The sequence below is a fragment of the Sorghum bicolor genome, chromosome 4 (assembly GCF_000003195.3).
Source record: "Sorghum bicolor cultivar BTx623 chromosome 4, Sorghum_bicolor_NCBIv3, whole genome shotgun sequence".
In the NCBI taxonomy this organism is placed as follows: Eukaryota; Viridiplantae; Streptophyta; class Magnoliopsida; order Poales; family Poaceae; genus Sorghum; species Sorghum bicolor.
Window position 1 is genome coordinate 846,576 of NC_012873.2, and position 24,488 is coordinate 871,063.

The 24,488-nt window shown below is 44.6% G+C and overlaps 3 protein-coding genes across 36 annotated transcripts; 2 read left to right on the plus strand and 1 right to left on the minus strand.

Moving 5' to 3' along the window:
* Nucleotides 8,092–12,154, plus strand: LOC110434955. Of its 34 annotated transcripts, none has more exons than XR_002452576.1 (5): nucleotides 8,116–9,016; nucleotides 9,120–10,161; nucleotides 10,271–10,394; nucleotides 10,582–10,676; nucleotides 11,012–12,154. XR_002452576.1 is itself a non-coding variant. In XM_021460050.1 (5 exons), exons 2-5 carry the CDS (start codon nucleotides 9,992–9,994, stop codon nucleotides 11,527–11,529), a joined length of 438 nt encoding a protein of 145 aa, XP_021315725.1. In that variant the 5' UTR covers nucleotides 8,117–9,016; nucleotides 9,120–9,991; the 3' UTR covers nucleotides 11,530–12,154. The 34 variants fall into 34 exon arrangements, 1 of the variants encoding a protein (XP_021315725.1); XR_002452589.1 differs by lacking the exon at nucleotides 10,582–10,676 and having other exon boundaries at nucleotides 8,117–9,016; nucleotides 11,481–11,553; nucleotides 11,638–12,154; XR_002452590.1 differs by lacking the exon at nucleotides 10,582–10,676 and having other exon boundaries at nucleotides 8,117–9,016; nucleotides 11,481–11,553; nucleotides 11,652–12,154.
* Nucleotides 13,201–18,686, minus strand: LOC8066515. The gene is made up of 12 exons (XM_002453119.2): nucleotides 18,369–18,686; nucleotides 18,189–18,260; nucleotides 18,063–18,119; nucleotides 17,414–17,515; nucleotides 17,166–17,252; nucleotides 16,492–17,067; nucleotides 15,918–16,382; nucleotides 15,063–15,124; nucleotides 14,867–14,957; nucleotides 14,449–14,528; nucleotides 14,059–14,349; nucleotides 13,201–13,589 (listed from the first exon to the last, which is right to left on the minus strand). The coding sequence occupies exons 1-12, from the start codon at nucleotides 18,450–18,452 to the stop codon at nucleotides 13,553–13,555; spliced, it is 2,004 nt and encodes a 667-aa protein (XP_002453164.2). The 5' UTR covers nucleotides 18,453–18,686; the 3' UTR covers nucleotides 13,201–13,552.
* Nucleotides 20,248–23,316, plus strand: LOC8066516 (glycerol-3-phosphate 2-O-acyltransferase 6). The gene is made up of 2 exons (XM_002451332.2): nucleotides 20,248–21,480; nucleotides 22,176–23,316. Exons 1-2 carry the CDS (start codon nucleotides 20,848–20,850, stop codon nucleotides 23,097–23,099), a joined length of 1,557 nt encoding a protein of 518 aa, XP_002451377.1. The 5' UTR covers nucleotides 20,248–20,847; the 3' UTR covers nucleotides 23,100–23,316.

Sequence of the window (24,488 nt, forward strand, 5' to 3'; positions counted from 1 at the left end):
TTTGAGTCGCGAATTAGTAGAGACCTTAACCTTCCAGTCTGCCGCCCCTCGTCTGACCCCTCATCCTTTGCTCTGGTGGCCGCCTTCGGTAGATGCAAGTTTCGCTTGGACTCATGCTCTGTTAGTATCATTCTCCAAGCCACCATTGGCGGTTCTGCGCCTTACTTCCGTGTCTCCCAGCTTGCCGAGCGCACGTTTAAGTTCTTTGTCTCCTCCAAGCATGTGGGTTTCTCGGTGGTTAACAGCCGATCCTTTTCCTGTGATATTTACTTTCTTTCGTTTCACCTCTGGAATGACGGAGGTCCAAATTGGAGACGGGAGTTTAATCTCTTCCTTGCTGAAGAGGATCGTTCTTGGATTTCTTCCTCTTCCAAGCAGTATAAGCCTCGTTTTTTTAAGCCTCCTGCCTCTTCGCGGCGTATCGGTAATTCTACCTTGGTCCGCCCTGGAGTTTCCTTCGCTGATGTAACCAAGGCCAATGCCAATGCTTTCAAACAACCGGCCTTAGATCTGAACAAGCCGCCTCCCTTGCTCACTGGAGCTAACGCGGTTCCGCTCCCTGCTAAACGGTCGGTTTTTCGCCGTCTTCAACCTCCCGTCGGTGCTTCCCTGCCAAACCCTAGCCATGGTGGTCCGACAGGCGTATCTCCCTTTGATCATCTCGGGGACAGGCCCTTGCTTCCGTTTTGCCTTCGTTGCATGTCCCGAGAGCATTCCAGACAGCATTGCATGCAGCCTATCAGATGCAGGGCCTGCCTTAAGCTAGGGCACATAGCTGTAAATTGCAGGACGCAGCCTTTGACTCGTAATGCCATTTCTACCGGCCAGAGTAACAGACGGGGGCGGGTTACCGAGACCAGTAAAACACGGTCTGACGCCGGCCCTTCCCGCATTGGGCCGCCTGGTATTTTGACCCCTGCTCAGCTCTCGGAGATGGGAAGACACCTCTCCTTGAATCCCGCTTGGGCCGCCAAGGGAAAGGAGCCTATAGTTGGAAAGGCTACCGCTGCACGACCCATTGCTGTGCACGCTCCGCATCGCACTGTCACTCGCCCCCTTCTACTCTGCTCCGACCCTTCAGCTCCCTCTCCCCACTTCACCTCGCCCCCTCCGCTCCCAGAAAATAACCCCAAGCAAGTTCAAGGCTGCCACCTCGACGTCCACGCCGACCGCCCACTTGACATCAACATGGCGTTCCAGCGGGTAGATCCTTGCCCCTTCATCCCGGCAACATTCCAATGGGTGGATGTGCCTAACAGAGAGTATATGCGCCGGGTAGTGGCGCCGGTCCGCCCTGCTGCCAACAATGAAGACCTGGCCATCGTCAACTTTGCTCCTTTGCCCGGTAATGTGCTGAACTTCACTGTGGTTAGGGACATCATCAGAGAGTTTCTGCTCCAGCGCAGGATAGTCCCGCGTGCAATCCTCCCATGTGCTCTTGGTCAAGCCTTTGTCAGATTCAATCACGCATATGAAAGAGATAACATGGTTGCTCAGAGCCCCCACCAGCACGGGGATATCCACATCACCTTTGTTAGACACAACCAGGGCCGTAACTGGAGAAGGGTTCATTTTACTGAAGAATGCTGGTTTATGATGTTAGCCTTTCCGGGGGATTACCAGACTGAAAAGCACATTTTCAATGCGGTTAGTGAATTTGCTAGAATAATCCTTTGGGAGGAAAGCGATAACTATCCAGGAAGAATCCTAGTTAGAGCTAGAGTTATGAGCATTGAAGCTATCCCACAGTTCATCGTCTACACAGACCCTGCAAATCCGAATGGTGACTCGTGGACAGTGCAGTGTGAGGTTCTTCAGCATCAGCCTGCTTTGATTCAACCACAAGAAGAGGATCCGCTCCCAGACGAGCTTGAGCAAGAGCCAGTCGTGCCCTATGACTTCTTTGGGCTCGGACAGCCGGTCATTCAGCAACAACAAGAGGATATTCAGATTGGGGAAGGACAGCAGCAACTGGATAACTTACAAGGAGGGCAGCAGCAGAACTTGGAGGAACAGCAGGGTCAAGGACAGCAACAAGCCCAAGGGGGGGATTTGAACTTCAGATGCTACAAATAAACCCCTGGGAGCCCTGGGCCCCTTGGCCACAGCAGCCAGCCCAACAGCAAGCAAACCAGAGACAGCAGGTTCTGTGGGCTCAGCAGGAACAAGCCCAGCAACTTAACCTCAATGAGCCTCCACAACAGCCCATCATGGGCCAGATTGACCTCAACCTTGATCCTATGGAAGTCATAATCAACCCTGTTCAATCTGAGAACCCCCAGATGGGTCAAGGCCTCAACCTTCAGGAAGTGGAGCAACTTATTCCTCAACAAGCAGCACTCAATCAGGTACAACAGTTCATCCAGCCACAGTTGGAGGCAGTGGATAATAACAACTTCATCAATGGTGCTCCCCTGCCACAGCTCCCTGACCTCATTGGGGAGGAAATTCACCCTCAGCAGCTGATGGACCACAATGCGGAGGAAGGAGATGATAACTTTGACATGGACTTAGACCCAATTGTGGAACCAGAGGAACTTGCACTGCCAGCCAATATAGAGGATGTGCCGCCCCCACCAGTTCTGATGGTACAGGAACAGCCCCAGGAATTTCAAGTTCAGGATCTCCAGGGGGCCAATCTTGTTCAGCAACATGATCAACCTGAGGACCAGCTGGAAGTAGGCCAACAGCAGAACCCAGATATCCAACTCAACCAGAACCTGCAGGTGGGAATGGCCCTGGTCCCTCAGACTCCCTGGGGCCCAGTCTTCCACACTTGGGAAATCAACAAGAACCTGGAAGACAACCTTCAGGCTTGGGACCATATGATCAGCCCAGGTAATGCAGAGCCACTTTCCATCAAGATTCCATTAAATTGGATTAAGTTTTTCATAACTGTACTATCCTCTTCAGAGCACTTTGGCTGGGCAAAAAGCTTTCTCCAGTCTGGAGCCCCATCCTTCCTGGGAGAAAAACAAGGTATGGTGTCAGTCCCCCTTCCAAAACAATATCCTGACAAACAACATGCTGCAACCTTGGAGTTAACTGCTGAACAATCAGATGCAGGGCTGCTGGCTCCAGTGGTCACAGAGTCCCAGAATGTTGCTCCGGAAGCTAGCCCCAAACAGGACAAAGGCAAAAAGAAGACACCTGCAAAAAGAGCTGTACCGGTGGTGGATACAGAGGTAAGAAGAAGTGAAAGAAAAAAAGAAAAAGAGGGCCAAGGTGGATTCAAATCACCAAGCTGCCCAATTCTGAACTGCATTTCTTGCAACCCACCCCCAACTGTGCCTGCTAAAACCCTTCGTAACCTTGGTGTGCAGTTCTGTGGAATGGAATCTGCTGATGCTTCAGAGGACAAGCTAAACAAGAAGAAGGGGAAGATGGACAGAGCTGTCAAAAAGAAGGCTAGGAAGGATGACAAACAGGGGGCAGACCTAGAAGACAAGGAATGAAGGCAACCTGATGCCTGGAAGCTATCCTGTTACCTTAGTTTTAATGTCAAAAAACATTCATAGTAAAATTTGGTCGCTATGTGTCTGGAACAGTTGGGCAGGCTTTTTGCTCTATGTTACCTTAGTCCTTTGTAACAGTTGGTATTGCTGCTGGAATCGTTGCTTTAGTAGTCTGAACAATCAGGGGATGCTTAAGTTCGCTATCTGTTTCAGCAAAGTCAGGTTGTGCAACCTGGGTTTCCTTACTGATGCTTCTTACTCTGCTGTTTCTGAATCGATGCTTTTAACTGCAATAGCCTTGGGGCCGTCCTCTAGCTGCTCGTTGTCTACAAGGTTCTGCCCATCTATGGGGGCCCTTCTGAGCAAAGACCAAACTCCGCATTGGTTTTCTAATGGATACGCACCTCGGTAAGAAATGGAAAGTGCTAAGTTGGAATGTCCGAGGACTTAACTCCTCTAGGAAATGGGATACTATAAAGAACAAAATAGTGGACGCAGGCTGTGATATAGTCTGTCTTCAAGAGACAAAAACAGAACTGGTTGACTTGGCCTTCTTGAAAAAGTTCTGCCCACCAGAGTTCGATGCTTTTGTTTTCCTGCCCTCGATTGGTGCTTCTGGGGGAATCCTGATAGCATGGAAAGGAAATAAATTCTCAGCAAACAGAACAGACTCAAACGACTTTAGCATTTCAGTCCAGCTAACCTCCCTATACGACAACTCATCTTGGGGCTTAACAGCCATTTATGCCCCCTGCACCCCTCAAGGCAGGAATCTCTTCCTGAACTGGCTCAGACAATTGCAAGTGTCCCAAACTGATAATCAGATAATCTTGGGAGACTTTAATTTGATCAGAAAACCAGAGGATAGAAACAAACCGGGTGGTGACATAAACCTCATGTTCAGATTTAATGAGATAATCAGTCATCTGGGGCTGAATGAAATCTCCTTAAAAGGGAGAAAATACACCTGGTCAAATATGCAACATCCAGCTCCTCTGATGGAAAAACTAGACTGGATCTTCACCAATTCCCCTTGGACTACCTCATACCCTAACACTTCTGCTACAGCTCTGGATATGACACCATCAGATCACTGCCCATGCATAGTCAGCATTGCAACTGATTTGCCAACAACGAGTATTTTCAGATTCAACAACAATTGGCTGGGGCAGCAGGAATTTCAGCAGATCCTTTCCAACACATGGGGTCCTCATAACCCTGATTTGGACCCGGCAAAGGTCATCTCTTCCAAAATGAAATCCTTGAGAAGAGAACTCAAAAAATGGCATAGCTCAAAGATTAGTATCAAAACTGCCATTTCAAATACTAAGCTTATCCTACTTTTTTTGAGGTTATTGCCGATATGAGAGATCTCAGCCTACAAGAATGGAACTTCTACAAACTTTTACAAGATCACCTGCATACCCTTCTGGAAAGGCAAAGATTGTACTGGAAACAGAGAGGTTCTATTAAATGGGCCCAGCTAGGGGATGCAGGGACCCATTTCTTTCATGCTAATGCTACAATCAGGCACAGAAATAATCTGATCTCTCACCTCACTAATAGGCAAGGATTCACAGTCTGCCAACATAAGGATAAAGAGGAAATCATCTGGCTAGAGTTCAAGCAGAGACTAGGGATCACAGAGTTTACAGGGTTCACCATTGACCCGGGTATCTTGATTGAAACAGATAACAACCTCCAAGATCTCGAAAACCCTTTCTCACAGCAGGAAATTGATGCTGTCATTAAGAACCTCCCAAATTTCAAGTCTCTTGGACCTGATGGCTTCAACAATGAGTTCATCAAAGCTTCCTGGGATATAATCAAGCAGGATTTCTATAGATTGTGTTCCAGTTTCCAAGAGAATACGTCCTGCATTCAGAGTATCAACAGCTCTTACATTACTCTGATCCCCAAGACCCAAGACCCTCAGACCCTAAATGATTTCAGGCCAATATCTCTTCTAAACACTTCAATTAAGTTCATCACAAAATTGTTGGCCAACAGATTACAGGGGAAAATCATGGGACTCATCCACAAGAATCAATATGGTTTCATCAAGACTAGGACAATTCAGGACTGCTTAGCATGGGCCTTTGAATACATTCACATGTGTCATCAGTCAAAGAAGGAAGTAATCATACTGAAATTAGATTTTGAAAAAGCTTTTGATAAAATGGAACACCAAGCCATGATTAAAATCATGGAAGCACATGGGTTTGGCACAAAATGGATCTCTTGGATGCATAGTATCTTCAGCTCTGGGACCTCCTCAGTTTTGCTTAATGGTAAACCAGGAAAAAGATTTCACTGTAAAAGAGGAGTAAGACAAGGTGACCCCCTATCACCCCTACTGTTTGTTCTAGCAGCAGACTACCTACAGACTCTGATCAACAAAACAAAAGACTTGAACCTGTTGAAGCTACCCCTGCCCATCCAATCTGACACTGACTTCCCCATCATTCAGTATGCAGATGACACTCTCATTATCTTAGAAGCTGACACAAGGCAATTATTCTTCCTCAAAACAGTGCTCCAAAATTATTCAGTCTCAACAGGGCTCAAAATCAACTTCAGCAAATCAATGATGTTACCTATTAATGTTTCAGAAGAAAGACTTGATCTCTTGGCCAACACTTTTGGTTGCTCCAAAGTATCCTTACCATTCACATACCTAGGCCTACCCCTGGGAACAACAAAACCGAAAGTAGTGGATTTCCTTCCCTTAGTAAGTAAATGTGAGAGAAGACTTGGAGGAGTCTCAAGCATGCTTAATCAAGCTGGAAGACTGCAAATCACTAATGCTGTCATGTCTGCCTTACCAACTTTCTATATGTGTACCCTAGAGTTGCCTAAGGCAGTCATCAAACAGATAGATAAATTCAGGAAGAATTGCTTGTGGAGAGGAAACAACATAAATGGGGGAGGTCAGCCTAAAGCAGCTTGGAAACTCCTCTGCAAACCAAAAGCACAAGGAGGTCTAGGGGTAATTGACCTTCAGCTACAGAACCAGGCCCTCTTGATGAAAAATCTTGACAAATTTTTCAATAGAAGAAACATACCTTGGGTCAATTTGGTCTGGGAGAAAAATTACAGGAACGACAGGTTGCCAAGCCACATAAAAAAAAGGTTCATTCTGGTGGAGAGACATTTTGAAGCTGCTTCCCAAGTTCAAGGAATTAGCAGTGGTGACAGGGAAAGATGGAAGAACTTGTTTATTCTGGCAAGACAAATGGCAGCCTAACACTCTTGAAAGCTTGTTCCCACAGGCCCACTCCTTTGCTAAGAACAAGGCAATCACTCTGCAGAAGGTGTCTCAAACTGAAGACTTAACTGAGCTCTTTACACTACCTCTCTCCCAGACAGCGTTCCAACAGGTAAATGAGATTCAGCAGATTCTGAACAACTGGACTGCAGAGGAACAACAAACTGATGTTTGGACTTACTTCAGCTCGGGCTCTAAATTCAAATCTTCCTTAGCCTACCAGAAGCTGATTGGTCAACATGTGATTGACCCGGCATTCAGGTGGACGTGGATTTCACTCTGTCAACCTAAGCACAAGGTCTTTTACTGGCTACTCCTAAAAGATAGGCTCAGTACTAGGAATATTCTTAGAAGGAAAAATATGCACCTGGAAGACTACACCTGTCCAACTTGCTTGCAGAATGTGGAAGAAAATGCTCAACATCTATTCTGGGGTTACCTTTTCGCCCAACAGTGTTGGGGGATGCTAAACATTCGAATTGATCAAGATGGATCAACTTGTCTCAACACCTTGGCTATCAAGGACCAACTAAGAAATCAATTCTTCATGGTTCCAATCATCATCATGACCTGGACTATCTGGAAAATCAGGAACCGAGCAGTTTTCGAAAACTATCAAAGCAGCTTGCAAGAAGCCAAAGAAAAGTTCTTCAATGAAGCGCAATTTGTTACCCACAGGATCAAGGAGGGGCTTAAACAAGAGTTTAATCAATGGATACAATCTCTCAGCTAGACCTTAGACTACTGTTCATTTTTTTCCTTTCTTTTTTTGTTTCCTAATTGCCCTCCCTTTCTCCCTCTCCCTGGCTGTTCTCTAATGTTTTGTAACGTCTTTTAACTGTTCCTGTTTTAATAAAATTTCTGCAGGGGCCTTGGCCCCTCCAGCTTCCTCAAAAAAGATGTGGGGAAACTAAAACAAACTTACCATCTCACCATAATATACTGTTTAGGCCCTGTTTGGTTACAACGGACGGTAAAGTTTACCGTCCGTCATATTGAGAACACATGTATGAAGTACCAAATATAGATTATTTACGAAACTAAAAACATGACTAGAGAGTAATTTGCGAGACGAATCTTTTGAGCCTAATTAGTCTATGATTAGACACTAATTATCAAATAAAACGAAAATACTATAGTACGTGTTAAACTTTAACACGCAATCTCAACCAAACACTCCCTTAGTTGAGACAAGTCAATTCTCTGTTTGATTGGCTGCATGAGAGTTAGATAATAAGATTATAAGATGCACAACACAAGTGATCCAAGAGTCATGGAAGGACTTGCAAAGGACAGGGAAGAGAGCTGGCTCGCAGGCACAACACGCCAAGGACGTACGGAGACGGTGTGACTGGCAACAGGAAACCAATCTCCTCTCCTACAACTAAAAAGACTAAAGAGGGGACATCGTTTTGGTGCGACATTCTCCCCTCCCGTTTTCGTCCTGCCTCCTGCGACGCGCGACGCCCGGCTCTCTCTTCCGCCAAAAAAAGGAAAGCGCCCGCCTCCTCGACGAATCCTCCTCGGCGCCCCCTCCCAGATCCTCCTCGACGCAGAGCCCCCCTCATCCTCCTCGGCGCCCCGCTCCCAAATCCTCCTCGGCGCCCCCTCCAGATCCTCCTCGACGAATCCGGTGGCCGCCTGAGCGAGCGTGAACTCCGGTGGCTGCCCGAGCGCCGCTGCGACCCACACCCCCGCCGCGCGCCCTGCGACACGCCAGTGGCCGCGCTCCGGTGGCCGCTCGAGTGACTACGACCCGCGCCCCCGCTGCCCGAGCGACCGCGTCGGTGGTCGCGGCCCGCGCCGCGAACGCCGGTGGCCCCCGCTGCCCGAGCGTCGCGCCCGTTACCCGCGCGAACTTCGGTGGCCGCCTGAGCGACTGCGACCCGCCGGTGGCCGCGCCCGCTTCCCGCGCGGCACCCGCGGCCCGCTGCCCGCATGCCCCTTGCCCCGATTGAGACTTCGTGAGACGCGCCATCCCCGGCACCGGCTCACCGTGACCCCACCTCCGCTGCCTAGCGCCTCCGGCCTCCTGTCGGGCCACCTCCGTCCTCCGACAGTCCAGCACGGCGGCGCCTTCCTGATCTAGCGAGCCAAACGAGGACCCCAAGTCCCCGGCGAGCCAGCGGCGGCCACATCTCGATCCAGAGCCAGGGGCGGCCCGGCCCTCCTCTCACCATGACCGTGCGCCTAGCACTTGGCTGCCAGCCGCCCTGGCCAGCCGGCCCCTCCCCTACTGCCTACATCCGCCTGCAGCCAACAGATCTATCGCTTCCGACGGCCCTGCTGTCAGGTGCGTTTGTGCATGCTTGCTGGTTCGTGTTATTGCCTTTCTGAATAGGTTTTAATGTTTCATGTGGTGGATCAATGGTGTATTTGCTTGTTCGTGGATTCAGGCTGCAGTGACTACTCTGGACGACACGCACGAGCAGATCGACACGGTGAAACTGCTGGGCGCTAGAGCTTGCTCCAGCTGAATCCGGGGAGGTATATGCTGAAATATTTTGTTCTGTAGACTGAATAAGAACGGTGATTCTCTGGACGTGTAAGTGCTGAATAAGAACTTCAAATCCAGTTGTCTTTTATATAATTCTATCACTGTGCAGCACATGCTCTTCATTCCAACCCTATAGCTGCATCGGGATCATGGTTCTTGATGACAAGGTTGCATTGCATAGTTCAATTAGTCAAACATACAAAATCAATACATGCTGATTTTCCAGCATCCGCAATATGAACTGCAGATGCCATTTTGAAGTCATTTTAAGATCTTGCTTTTGCTTTTAGGATTAATAAAACATATTTTAGCTTCTTCTCTTGATCTCTGTATGAGGATCTGTTTATGAGCGAAAAGATAAAAAAAATAAGACACTACAACATTTAGCCGTACACAAGTTCACAGATAGTCTGATGAGGCAGTGCCTTTTGTTTCCAATTTCCAAGCAAAGACAATGAACGAGAGGGAAAAACTCTCCTAAAATTTGCTAGCCATGTTCATATAGTTGTATTCACTTCAGTCCAATCTCGATCAATAATTTGACCCATAATAGATATCATTAGTTTACTTAATTGATTATTGGCAGATTTTTTTGAAAAAACCAGAAAATTATTGGCAGATTAATTCTCTGCACAAGGATGAGTTTGTTTGACACTACATAGAATGTAGAAATGTTTGCAGCTATTTCTTTTTATATGGTAAAATAGTACATGTAGTGGTAGATGGGCAAATAATCTGGGCAAATGCAGTTTCTTTTGGGATGTTTTTTAGATGCAGTTTCTTGTGGGATGCTTCTATATTAATATTACTTTAGATGGCAAAAGCAGTAGCATCTATATTGCACATGGTTTTAGAACTTCTTTATTGCAGACTTCATCTTATGGAGCTGTGCAAGTCGAGATATCAGAAGACATGCAGCTGGTGCATTTTGACTTGAATAGGTGAGACATGAGACAAGATATTGCATTTAGATGCAAAAGGTTTTTAAGCTTTGGCCAGTTCTGTTTTTTTGTGCTTGCAGATTCAATCTCACACAGTTTTTTTTTGCAGAGAATTAATTACTATTGTACATGGTATTTCAGTACTTGAGCTGATAAGATGTATTGCAACAGAAGAGAGCTACCACCCTAGGCATCTTGCAGCCGAACCAGCTAATCCATGTGTTGAGACCAAGGTGGACCACTGCTCCCTGTCCAACTTAATCTCCAATCGGTAAACCAGAATTTTGATACTTTTCTTAGGTGTTCAGCACTTAATTACTTAGACTGCTTATTTCTATTTGGTCAAAGCTCTACCTCTAATGTCAGGTTATTAATCAAGTTCACGCTGACCCGGTAATTTCATTGTGCATTGTTTCATAGCATCAAACTCAATTTGGCTTAGGTTGTATTCCTAAAGATCAGAAACCAATTGTGATCGAGCAATGTATATTTGGTGAAGGTTGTGGCATGTACATGTAAGGATGTTTGACTCTACATTATACCTGTAGGTTACAACAGCTTGTGTTTTTAGCACAAATAGGTTTGGAAAGTGTCACTTTGCTAGATTATGAAATGACAATTTTCTATTGCCTGTATATTTAAAATAAGTTTCTAGATGTGTACCATTTTTAAAATAACTACCGGATCCAAATGCATAGGATGAACAATTGATGTCAGGAAAACTTTCTTACACTAATCAGGTTTTGGTTCTAATGCTGGCATTGTTCTTAGTACTCGGAACGTGTTCGACACATTGTTTGAACTTGAATTGTGCGCATTTTAATTGTCCATTGCTACTGTTGTGGGACAGAGCATGAGTTATGGGTTCAGAAAGAAGATAAGGCTAGGGAGAAAGTGGGCAGCCTGCTAGATCTTGCCCAAGGCATGTCCTCTTGCACTAATGTTGAAAAATGTCTTTAAATTTATCTGTCCCTTCTTATATATGGCCGCAAGGACTTGTACAATCATAGACTGAAAAAGACAATGTCGATTATTGGTTTGAAATACCTGGTGTCATCTTTTATTCTAGAATGTCTTTAACTTTATCTATCCCTTCTTATATGTGGGCTTTTCTTGAGGAATGAAAACCTCTTTTCCTTTTTATGATTGGTGAATACTGGGATAGCCTTTTTCAACCGTAAATAGTTTATTGCACATATGATATTTTCACATGCTTGTACAATAAAATGCTTGTTGAATTCCTATTAGTCCCATGATGCTAAAATGCTTAGTAGCCAAGAATTTGCTTATTACTATTGGTTATGCCTGTTTTCATGTAGATGTGTCTTTGATGAGAAAGGTGACACAAAGGCGCAAAGCCTTACATAAATTCAGAATTGTCTTCATTGCAAGGTAATTTTTTGTTGTGTGTGAGATTTTTTTCATTCACCTAGATATGTGCACGAAATTCGATATCCTTAGTTTTTGTGTATCAAGCATTTTGATTGAAGGTTTGCAATGGCTGGAAAGATTATTTGTCTCCATTGACATTACTATGGACAGAATAGATCTTTTCATATAATTATCCTATGCACGAATGAACTTAGTTGCTGCTAAGATATCTCATGAATCAGGGTATGTTTTGATGTCGTTTCTTGATTGGATAATCACAACTATTTCCTGTGATCTTTTAGCCCCTGGCGGCCTGGCCATTTAACCTTAATTACTTGCTCACGTACCTTCAGGCTTGCAACATCAAAGATCCAATACAAAACAGAGTGGACTGCCCCACAAGCAGGAAAGGTGAAGGCGGCCATGGTTACACAATATTGCATACTGAGTCAAAAAGGCTGAAAAATAAAGATGGTAAAGAGTCCATGATTACACATTGTTTTTAGTAATACAACAATACATGGGCAAACTCTAATTGTCATGGTGTTATATTTTCTTTTTGGATCAACACATGGGCAAACTTTGCCTTTTGAATTAATTAATTTTATAGTATTGTTACGTATTTTTTTAGTATAAAATTTTAGATGTCCCGTAGCAACGCACGGGCACGCTACCTAGTCTCATCCGATAACCCAAGTCTAAACATGCATGAATGAAAGCCTGGGCTTGCATGCATGGTGGGCCAACTAAGACTCGGCCCGTTACTGCTAGGTAACCCGTACGTGTGCTATTTGTCATGCATCTAGCTTGGCACGAGTAAAGGGCGAGGAAGAACGGAGAAATGAAAGAGACCGGATACGTCTAGATCCGATCCTTTTTTATGTAGTATATTCATTCAGTGCCCTAGCTAGTTCGTTCTTGATGAGCGGAGAAGATATCTTGTATAACAGTATAAGTTAAATATTGTTGCATTGACCTGAGGATCCTTTATGTAAGTATTCCACACGTTTTTAGAGGTCTATACAAACCTTCGAAACTATGGGCTCATCTAGTTATTTTTTTAGATTTTGCTACTGTAGTATCTTCGTTTTATTTAATAATTAGTATTCAATAATAAACTAATTATATTTAAAAGGTTCAAACCTATATATATATATATATATATATATATATATATATATATATATATATATATATATATATATAATGTTCTATGCTCGTGTCTAAAGATGTAATAGGACAAAAAGAAAATTTTTGGGAGGTCAAGGAACATTCTTCTTGGTGAACCGTGCTCATGATCAGCTTCAGTTGCCTTCTCTACTGTCCCTTGTACAAATTCTAATGGCTGTTTCAGTAGAAGCTGTAAGTCTAAATTCTAACGGCTGTTTCAGTAGAAGCTGTAAGTCTAAATTCTAATGGCTGTTTCAGTAAACGTCTGATACTCATTCTGATTTACAAATCCAGCGCCAACTACCCAAGTAATACACAGATGAGCATTTCCCTTCACCGTTTACCATAATCAATCTGAGGCCATGGATCGAAGTCCACCTCATCCTCATGCAACCATGCACCACTTCGTGTATATAGGATTTTAGGGATTGAGGGCCTAAAACATGTTCACATACATAAACCTGTGTAAGTGCACAGGACAAAATGATTGATGTATAATTGAAAGCCAAGTGCCACCATGATATGATGCTAATTAATGTATAGTGAACAATGGTGCCTTACATTATAGGTGCCTTACCCTTACATGATAGGTGACTCGCATGGCCGAAAGCATAATGGTAGCAGGAAACTTACAAAAATGTAGCAGCATCTGAAATTTCTCTGTATGATGCAGGCAATTCAAGTGCTAGATCAGATAATGAATTGGAAGATATATTCGCAGTTCCCTTTTACCAACTATATCAATTGAACCAAACTAAGCCATGATGAGTAAAGGAAATACAACTACCTGCCAAAGGGCCATTCTTCAACTCTACAAGCAGTAGCTTTCTCACCAGGTGTAACTCAAATTTCACCCCTGCTCACACAGCTCCTGAAACCGGGCCAAGCTACAAGCAAAAACTATATGCATGATTCATATGAACACATCATAAAATAATGTCTGTCTGTCCAAGCGAGAAATTAAAATTCAGTTTCAAGCAAATAAGAGTTATCATCTACCGCAATTTTGTTAGATGAGAAAATAACATGTCTGCCTGGCAAATGCCATTGAATTGATATGCCATAAGTTCCAATTCAATCATAGGTTGACAATACCATTGAGTTGATGTGCCAAAGTTCCAATTCAATCATTAGGTTGACAATGCATTGAGTTGATATGCCAAAATTTCAAATTCAATCATTAGGTTAACAATGCCATTGACTTGATATGCCAAAATTTTAAATTCAATCATTAGGTTGACAATGCCATTGAGTTGATGATATGCCAAAAGAATTTAAAGAGGCAAATGCAAGAACAAGAAAAGGATTTCACTTAAGTACCAGACAACATACAAAAACCATGGTCATAGAACAGACCTTCTAAGAAGAGGCTTCGGATTGTAAGGGAACAAATCCTTCTTTTGCAGATCTTCCACTGTTCTCTTTAGTGAATAAAGACATTCTTTAGCATCGAGGAAAAGCTTCTGTGAATCCTTGACTTCTTTATCACAACCAGAACCATTCTTATACTGTTTACTTGCACTGGCTCTGTCACTATCTTTATCCCCAGAAATCCTCTGCCTTTTACAGTCAAGCTTTTCTATTTTTCTTGAGTAAACTGATTCATCAACAAAAGCATGCCAAGACTGGGAAACTAAGCGTAAGCACCTGTGCAAGATAAGTCAAAGGTCACAATTCAGAAGACGCTTCGTTCTGTCTAAAGACGTCGACAAAAATAATTTAAAAAATTGTAAGATAGGTACCAACCTTAATAGATACTGAGCACAATGCACGCCAACATCCTTAGATATGAGGTAATCAACAAGTACCATGTGATCATAGTGCAGCTGCAGAATAATTTCAATGATCAAAAATAAATATTATGCTTAAAATAAGCATTATGAGTGAAACAGGAGAAAAATTGAAAGATCAAATAGAAGAAAGTACTATGGGTGAGCAAAATTATGAGTCCTAAAGTACTGGATTTTGTTTAGTATATGCAATTACAAATAGTACTGTTGTCCAGGTCCTCAATCAAGGTTACAGCACTTAATATTAACCCATAAAAAGTCACTCACTTGTACCACAAGATAAATAAGAACTGAATGTCAAGATGCTATCTTACAGAAACCATTGTGCCTCCAGCAGACCTAACATAACAATGAGAACATTTTGATCGACTCACCAGAAGAAGAAGCAGATGGAAAAGGTGAACTGGGTCGAAAATGCTTGAGAACAGTTTTACACCAACAAGTTCGGTAGTTTCCAAGTTAGATCTGCAAGTTTGGGGAAAAAGGTTATAACTTATAGAAGCATCTATTGTCTGGATAACTTTTTCCTTGCTTCAGTAACAAGCTAACAAACAATATTTTCCTACTTACATTTTTAGGTAAATGAGTGGAGCATCTAAAAGTTGTAAGAGAATGCTGAATAGCATGTCATCCTGAAATATGAATGAACATTGAACATATTACCAAGATAGTTTAGAGTTCATAAAGCCAGTGGTAAGCCTTCTTTTCTATTACAGAATGAAGCATGAACTTATTAACATTTAATAGTTGAGCAAAAAAAAAGCAGACAACTATTATCAGCATTTGTTCTAACCCACTTTGAACAGATATGGATAATAGAGTGGATAGATTGTCTCAGTTAGGCCTGGTTTAGTTCCAAAAAAATTTCAAGATTCCCTGTTACATCGAATCTTTGACATATGTATGGAGCATTAAATATAGACGAAAATAAAAACTAATTGCATAGTTTGCCTGTAATTTGCAAGACGATTCTTTTGAGCCTAGTTAGTCTGTGATTGGACAATAATTGTCAAATACAAACGAAAGTGCTATAGTAGCCAAAGCCAAAAATTTTCACGAACTGAACAAGGCCTTAGCATTTAGCAGTAAGGGGGTTGGGCATTCACTCGTGACTTTTCACTGGAATGCACAGCACATAAAGTAACTCACTAGCCATATGCATTATATTAGAATCCAAATGTCCACCTGTATAGAAAGAAACTACCCTATTCAGGGAAAAAAGAAAGAAACTACTCACAGTGGGGTAACAACAAACCACTTGCGAAGACAAACTGAACTAGAATCGTACAACTAATTTCAATCTACATTGTCTAACAAATGTAAATAAATAAAATCAAACGTAAAAGGGTAAGCTGTGTTTCCCAGAACAATGAATAAGTTATTTTTTAGCTACCATCATTTGGGCATAGTCGCATAGATGCATACCTCCTCCATATACAATTCCAGAAAGGATAAGGCAAAACTTGATGAATTTGAGTCAAGACTCCAGTTTAGGTAACACTTCTGAAACCAGTCTGAAATTTGTGATAAGCCAAAACAGTTGCAGTGATTACTACAGCCTTGTACCTTGTGATCCAACAAATACTCATCCCTCTTGCATAAACATTGAAGTGCACCATCATTTCTGTGGTAAGACAAACATATGGAACAACTAAGGAACAAATAGATAGCCTGCCTTTGCAAGTGCCGAGTTGACTTATCCTGACTCTCAACTAAATCTACCATGTCCAATAAAAACGGAGAACCTTCTAAACAATTTTCTGGTTTAGCAATATGTTGTGAGATAGGCTCATGAAGAAGGTCTTCAAAGTAATGTCGAAGCAATTTCAGACAACTAACAATATGTGAACAATCTTGCTGTATGTAAGGCTTAAGCCGCATCATTACCATCTGCATTCAAAATTGAAAGTTCGAAACATATCTTAAGATGTGCCAAAATGTTTAGGAAGCCAAAATAACTAGCAACAAGTGAAACAAAGAGCTCTGAATGTCAGCTTACCAGAACTTTGTGCTTTAAGTAGTGATAAAGACTTTTGGGACCATCATGCTGCCCTTGTAAGGGAAATGCTATCTTGGGAACTATATCCACAAGTTTCACAAACATATCTTGTCCATCTGTGCCTTCCAAGTAACTTTGGTCAAGTAAAGAGCCCAATAGCTGGAGAAGACTGCCAGTCAGAATTCCAGACTGTGTTGAATCACTACTGGAGCTAAATCTGCTATCCTCGGCACAGCTGGCAAGTCCTCCAGCATGTAATTGATGGAAAGAATCCCAAGGCATCTTATGAATATGATGAACGGATAGAAAAATGAAGTCATCTTTCAAGTCACTGTCACTGTGTTTAAGGAACTTCAAGATAGCATGTAATACTCCAAAGAGACTGGACATGGTTTGCCCACTGATGCTGAGACGACGCTCATTAAGTACTTTCATGAAGCTTGTGATTCTTGTGCTTGAACTAGTGGTGTCATCGCTGTTGGAGTCAGTTGTAGAATGTGAAGTGTTATGAACAAATTTCGATGCTTCATGTATAGCCACCCAGACAAGCTCAATGAACTGAATCCAAATGGATTCCTAGGAACAGAGCAATAGCCATGGAGTAAGCAGTTAGTCGGCTAAAAGCAAGAGTGAATGCACCAAAAGAAGAAAACGGAAACATATGAGAAGCGTACAAAGTTAATTAGGGTACTAGATATGGAAATTAGGATATTGCCAGCTGCATGTTTGACATAGTCACTGCAGAAATCAAGGAAACCAACCTGAAAAGGATGACAAAAGATGTAAGCTTCGGTAACCTACTAGCCATATTGGTCCTCCAGAAATGTACGGGCTACATAAATAAGACAATACTAGCTAAAGATAAAATTGAAGACAATTGAGTGAAACATTGATATAGTTTGCCAAACAAAAAGGTTTTTACCAAAACAGAGACCATATTCACCAGGCAACCAAATCCATCATATGGATGCTCTTCAAGTAGTAAGCAACAACTATGAACTTCTCCAGAATCAGAAAGAGTTTCCTAAATGAAAAGGGAAAAATATGAATATGTGTTATTATCTCCTGTGACAGTTGTACACATAACAGAGTAAATGGATGTGAAGACTGAAAAGTATAGATGTCAGATTCACAAATTTACACATAGATAAGTCAACTCAGATACTTCCACCACAAAAAAATGATATCTCATTAACATTACATTGCTCATAAAGATCATCATACTTGAGTAGAGCAAAACGTTATAAGATATCCTGTGCCAATATATTGATATCAAAGATTAGGTTTTTTTCTTCTGGTTTTAATCAGCTACCAAGTATTTACAAAATAAATGTCACTAAATATTACTGCTTTAGAACAGGAAGCTATCATCCAATATGGATTGAGAATTGGAAGGGTCATGTAAGTATCAAACATAAAATTTATTGATTACATCTAGTATGGTCCGAGATTAGAAGGTTACAAAAGCATCAAACACAAATTTTGGACTAGCCAGAGAGAATTACCAATACGAAGCTTCATAGGTGGATTAACAATGAAACGAAAAAAAATACTGAAACTCGAAGCAATACCTGAACCAATTCACAAGCTGCCTCCTCTTGGTCCCATCGTCGTATGGTCTTGTTCACCTACATCAAGTCCCAATCAATCAACCGCGAAAACCGATTATAAACAGGAGGAAGATGACCTGAAGTTACCGTGGAGAGCGCGAGGAGGAGGTGCCGCTCGCCCTCCCGCGTCAGCTGCCGCGGCGGCGACGGCGCGGGTTCCTGCGGTGCGAGAGGCGCAAGTGGGGTTAGATGTAGGCTCAGAGCGGCGCGGGGTTACAGGAGAGGTGGAAACCAATGCCGGCGTGCGGAGCGGAGTTGCTCGCTTACGAGGTGGAGAAGCAGGGAGGAGGAGACGAGGTCGCAGAGGCGGGCGAGCTTCCGCTTCTGCTTCGCGGGCAGCGGCGGCGGCATCTGCTGCTGCGCTTGCTTCTCGCGGTGGATTTGCCAATCGAGATGTTGGAATCGATCGCAACTTTGCGGACATGGGAAATCCAGTTGCGGTTGGGTGTGATATCCAATGGCAGTGGTGAGGAAATCCAGCAGCGGCGGCGGGGAAGAGGCCGGACGGACGTGCGGCCACGCCGACGGTGGCAGGTCCAGCGCGCAGGTGTGGTAGCCGCCGAAGAGACCTTTTTTTTTTCTTTGTGCGTGTGTGTGAGTTAAAAAAATTTTGCAAAATTTTTCTCATTCTCCGTGACATCGAATCTTTAGACGTATGCATGTAGTATTAAATATAGATAAAAATAAAAACTAATTGCACAGTTTGGTTGGAATTGACGAGATAATTTTTTTTAGCCTAGTTAGTTCATAATTGGACAATATTTGTCAAATACAAACGAAAGTGTTACTATTCCTATTTTGCAAAAAAATTTAGAGCTCCAAAAAAATTATATTGTCCAATTATGAACTAACTAGGCTAAAAAGATTTATCTCGTCAATTCCGACCAAACTGTGCAATTAGTTTTTATTTTCATCTATATTTAATACTTCATATATACATCTAAAGATTCAATGTGACGGAGAATCTGAAAAATTTTGTAAATTTTTTGTGGAACTAAACAAGGCCTTGCGCAGTGTTTTTTAGAGGAAATTCGTTATGAGTCACCGTAAACGATCATAATTCATTGTGTATGAAGAGAGTAGGAGCCAACAGGATTTCGTGTTGGTCTCTGGACACAGGTTAGAGCATCTATAAGATATTAGTTAAATTATTTTCTAAAGATAATATTTTTTTTGTCAATTCTAAAAATAAATTTAGTTATTATTATAGGAAAAATGTTTTCAACCGACTTTATAAATGACTTTTCAAATTTAGTAACTCTTCATTCCACCTTATTCACTCTTTACTCTTAGATTGCCTACCTCACTAATCATCTTTCATAGAGTCTGTTGGAATACTTTAATATTTTTTTTATCGAATCTATTTTAGAGAGTAACTAAATCAGTAAATTTGACTAGTATTTTTTCTAATCTGACTAGTATTTTTGCTAATCTCTGAAGATGGTCGGCTGTATGCGCCGTGCACATACGAGATCGTGGGCGACGCGAGTCGCCAGGCCACCACACCAGTAGGCTAGGTCGCTAGCTCTAACTGAAGCTAAGTCAAGCCGTAGACTGAAAATACTTCGGTCTTGTTCAGTTCACTCTGACAACCAAAAAAGTTTTTAAGATTTCCCATCACATCGAATCTTGTGGCACATATATGAAACATTAAATATAGATGAAAACAAAAACTAATTACACAGTTTAGCTGCAAATCACGAGACGGATCTTTTGATCCTAGTTAGTCCATGATTGGATAATATTTGTCACAAATAAACGAAAGTGCTACAGTTCCGAAAACTTTACACTTTTCGGAACTAAACAAGGCCTTCGTCAGTGAACCACTTTAAAAGTCGGACTTCAGCGTCACTGTTTTAAACTGTTTTTCTTTACCTCCATACTACTGCCGTTGGTGTTAAATAAAAGACAAAAATATTCTTAGATGTAAATATGTCACTAATATTTTTGAGCATCTTAAACGAGACGAGAGATTACAGTAGAGGAAAGAGGGATAGCTGGAAGCAGGCAGCAGAAGTTAGAGAATTGTTGGTGATCTGCCTGCTGCTCTTGCGAAAGACTCTGACGTGTACTAGAGACGATGATCCATCGCCATCCATCCAAGTGAAGGTCACCCACCGTGTCAATCCAAGTCGGCAGGCAGTTACCTGTGCACATCACCCACTTCAATGGAGCAGCAAGAGCACTTTCATTCCATGGAGAATACTGTACTGTACTACAGTAACTAATCCCCATGAATGAAATCCACATCGGCTCGGTCAACGGCAAAAATAGAAGCAAGCACTAACCAACCCGGATTGGCCTGCAGACTGCCAAGTCTGACGCCTAATTTGTAATTTGTTCTTCATCCATCTGTTTCTAAGCTTCTTCTTCAGCTCGCCAATCAGTCAGTCTGTCCGTCACTGTCTGTTCTTCAGGCGCCTTTGAGGCCACACCAATCCGTCCGGGCACAAAAACGCCTGCTTCATGTGCGCCGAGCTCGACTCGGAATCCGATCCCCCACCCAACTCCATGCTCCGATTCCTCCTCCCTTCTCTGCTCCGACTCCGACCACCACCACCTCTGCTGCCAGCCCCGTCCTACATATAAATCCCTCCGTCATCATCGTCAACCGCAGCGTTGGGCCGCTCAACAAACGCAGCCACCGCCGCCGCCGCCACCACGACACCAACCATATAATCGCCTGCCCAAGTCCCAACCTTTTCCGACCCAGCCAGACACCACCACCACCGTCGTCTTCCTCGCCATGGCCCCCGCGGCGAGCGCGAGGTTCCCACCGGTGTCATCCTACGACGCGTCCGCACGCACCCGCCGAACCGCCGCCGCGGACCTGGACGGCACGCTGCTCGCGTCCTCCTCGGCGTTCCCCTACTACTTCCTCGTGGCGCTCGAGGCCGGCTCGTGCCTCCGCGCGGCGGCGCTCCTCCTCGTGGCTCCGCTCCTGCTAGCGCTCTACACGCTGGTGTCCGAGGCGGCGGCCATCGCGCTGCTGGCGTTCGTCACGTTCGCGGGGCTGCGCGTGCGCGACGTCGAGGCCGTCGCCCGCGGCGTCCTGCCGCGGCACTACGCGGCCGGCGTGCGCGCCGACACCTGGACCGTGTTCCGCGGCTGCGGCGAGGGGAGGAGGGTCGTCGTCACCGCGTCCCCCGCCGTCATGGTGGGCGAGTTCGTACGCGAGTTCCTTGGTGCTGAGGTCGCTGGCACCGAGCTCGAGACCTTCTCCGCGTTCGGCGCCGCCAGGTTTACGGGGAGGATCAAGGCCGTGCTCGTCGGGGAGAGGAAGGCGGAGGTCGTCCGGCGGCTCTTCGCCGGTGGGGAGATGCCCGACGTCGGGCTTGGGGACCGCGAGAGTGACCATGACTTCATGGCCATCTGCAAGGTACGGGAGTAAATCCATGCTTCTTTTTTTTTTTTGGTTGCTTATTATTACAAAAAATTAAGATTTTAGATACGATACATTCAGGTGGATTAAAATTAAAATTAAAATTTTGTTGCTTGATGATTAAATTATGACTACGAATTTAGTAACCAAGCAAGCAAGCACTAGGAGGATTTGTTCTTCTTTGCCTCATCAAGTCAAACAAATGCCATGCTTGTTCTTCAAGCACCAGCTGTCACATCTTTGGCACCCTGTTTGTTTGTGTGGCTGCAAACCTTTCTACTAAAGTTCCCACAGTAGTCTAGAAAAAAAAATGCTTATTGTTAAGATGATGACTTTGAGAAATAGTACACCTCCGGTCAAAAAAATACAATTCTAATTTTAGATCAAGTCAACCTTTACTTGACTAATAAGTTTATAGGTAAATACCAATAAATTTTATGGCTCATGATTAGTCTAATAATATTTATTAACTAAATATAATAAAAAGGTTAATTAAATCAAATTATCAACCTTACTTGAATTTACTGTACGTAATTTACTGGTTCGCAAAAAAAAACAAAAACAAGAAATTGACTGATCGGGGAAACTTAGGCCTTGTTTAGCTTGCAAAATTTTAGTTTTTTTAGCTATTGTAGCACTTTCGTTTTTATTTGACAAACATTGTCCAATCCGCCCTGTGATTTGGTGTGCAGGAAGCTTACATGGTGCCTCCGGACAAGCGCGCGGCGCGTGCGGCCGCCGACACGCTGCTGTCCCGCTCCGTCTTCCACGACGGCCGCCTCGTCCAGCGCCCGGACCCGGCGCAGGCGCTGTTCGCGCTGGCCTACCTCCCGCTGGGCTTCCTGCTGGCGCTGTTCCGCGTCTTCTTCAACCTCATGATGCCGCTACGCCTGGTCCGCCACACGTACCGCCTGACGGGGATCCGCCTCCGCGTCCGGGGCACGCCGCCGCCGCCCCCGGCGCCGGGCGCCCCGGGTTCGCTGCTGGTCTGCAACCACCGCACGGCGCTGGACCCGATCATCCTGTCCGTGGCGCTGGGTCGCCCCGTGTCGTGCGTCACGTACAGCGCGAGCCGCCTCTCGACGGCGATCTCGCCGATCCGGGCCGTCGCGCTGTCCCGGGACCGCGCCACCGACGCGGCGCGCATGGCGGCGCTGCTGGCGGAGGGCGACGTCGTCGTGTGCCCCGAGGGGACCACGTGCCGGGAGCCCTGCCTGCTCCGGTTCTCGGCGCTGTTCGCCGAGCTCACGGACCGGATCGTGCCCGTGGCCATGGAGGCGCGGCAGGGCACCTACTACGGGTCGACGGCGAGGGGGTGGAAGTGGCTCGACCCCTACTTCTTCTACATGAACCCGCGGCCAGGCTACGACGTCACGTTCCTGCCGCCGCTGCGGCCGGAGGAGACGTGCGGCGCCGGCGGGAGGAGCGCCGTCGACGTGGCTAACCACGTGCAGAGGGTCATCGCCAAGGAGCTCGGGTTCCAGTGCACCACGCTCACCAGGAAGGACAAGTACATGAAGCTCGCCGGCAACGACGGCTCGGTCGCCGCCAGGGCTAAAAAGGACGCCGCCGATGATAACGCTGCCACGGTCACCACCACCAAGAAGTTTGTATGAAGAGATCGATTATATATATTGGCAACCTAGCTCGACTATATCGGAGCAGCATTGTACTGACGTAAAAAAAAAAAAAACATGCATGCACAAAAGGTCTAGTTAGGCTTATGTATATTGGAGTATCGTGTTCTTTTATTTATACTACGTATACGTAGAAAGAATGGACGAGTGAATGGAGTCCAATTTTAAAGGCGCAATTTATATATGATTATGATTATTTTGGGTAGTGTATTTGCTTAAAAATCTAAACACATACTAAATTGCATTGCAACAATTTAAATTTTTTTGACCAAATTATTGGTTAAAGATTGTAAAGTTTGTATGTATGAATGCTTGGATCGTACATAGGTCGCAACACGTTATATGTAAATCACATACTCCTACTGGTACTTCTTATTCGTCATTCTCACTTCTCAAACAATCAGTTAGAGATAGCCACAAATCATTAGATATGTCATTTAATCTATTTTCATAATAAATTCATTTAGAGATACCTACAACCTTAGTCAAATTTGAAAAGTTTGACTAATCCCGCGGAGCACTTGAATATGAACGGAGAGAGCACACACATATAGAAAAAACATGACAAGGGGAATGACGGCTCCACCCATTTTTCATTAAGCCTGGCTTTGTCAGAAATTAGAGGGGATTTTTATTCTGTAATGCTCCTTCTAGGACGTCCGGACAGATCGGACGGACCCGAACGACTCGACCGAGTCATGAGCACCTCACCCTTGGCTTGTCCCGTGACCCCACGCCCATTCTTCTTTCTCGCACTCGCTGCCCCCGTCGCTCTTGCTGCCCACGCCCACACGCTCATCCTTCTGCCACGCCGCCGACGAGCTGTTCCTCGCATCCTACCTCCCTGTCCTGCGACATCCATGGCCACCGGAGTAGGAGCGATGGCGAGCAGCTTTCAATGAGCCCGCACACCTCCCCTCCCTCCCTACTCTCTCATCCTCGCGCACTGTAACCTCCATGATCTGGAGATGGGGATGACGGTGTGGTTCCGATGATGTAGGTGGGGAGGGATCTAGATCTGAAGCCTCTCTCCCCTCCTTCCCTGCGACATCCATGGCCATCGGAGTGGGGGCCATGGCAGGCGGCTTCCAGTGAGCCGCGCACCCTCCCGCCCTCCCTGCTCTTGTATCCTCGTGTGGTGTGACCTCTATGTGTGGCTCCGACGAGGTAGGTAGGGAGAGATCTAGATCTGAGGTCTCTCTCCCCCTCCTTTCTCCCACTGGACCTAGATCTGCTCCCTCCTGCTACACCTCCTCCTCCTCCTCCTCTTCCCCTCCTCGATCTAAGGATTTTGTGATAGCTAGTGTTCCAATGAGTTAGATCTCGTCGCTGTTTTACAATGATTCATTTTTAATGTTGCAACAGATG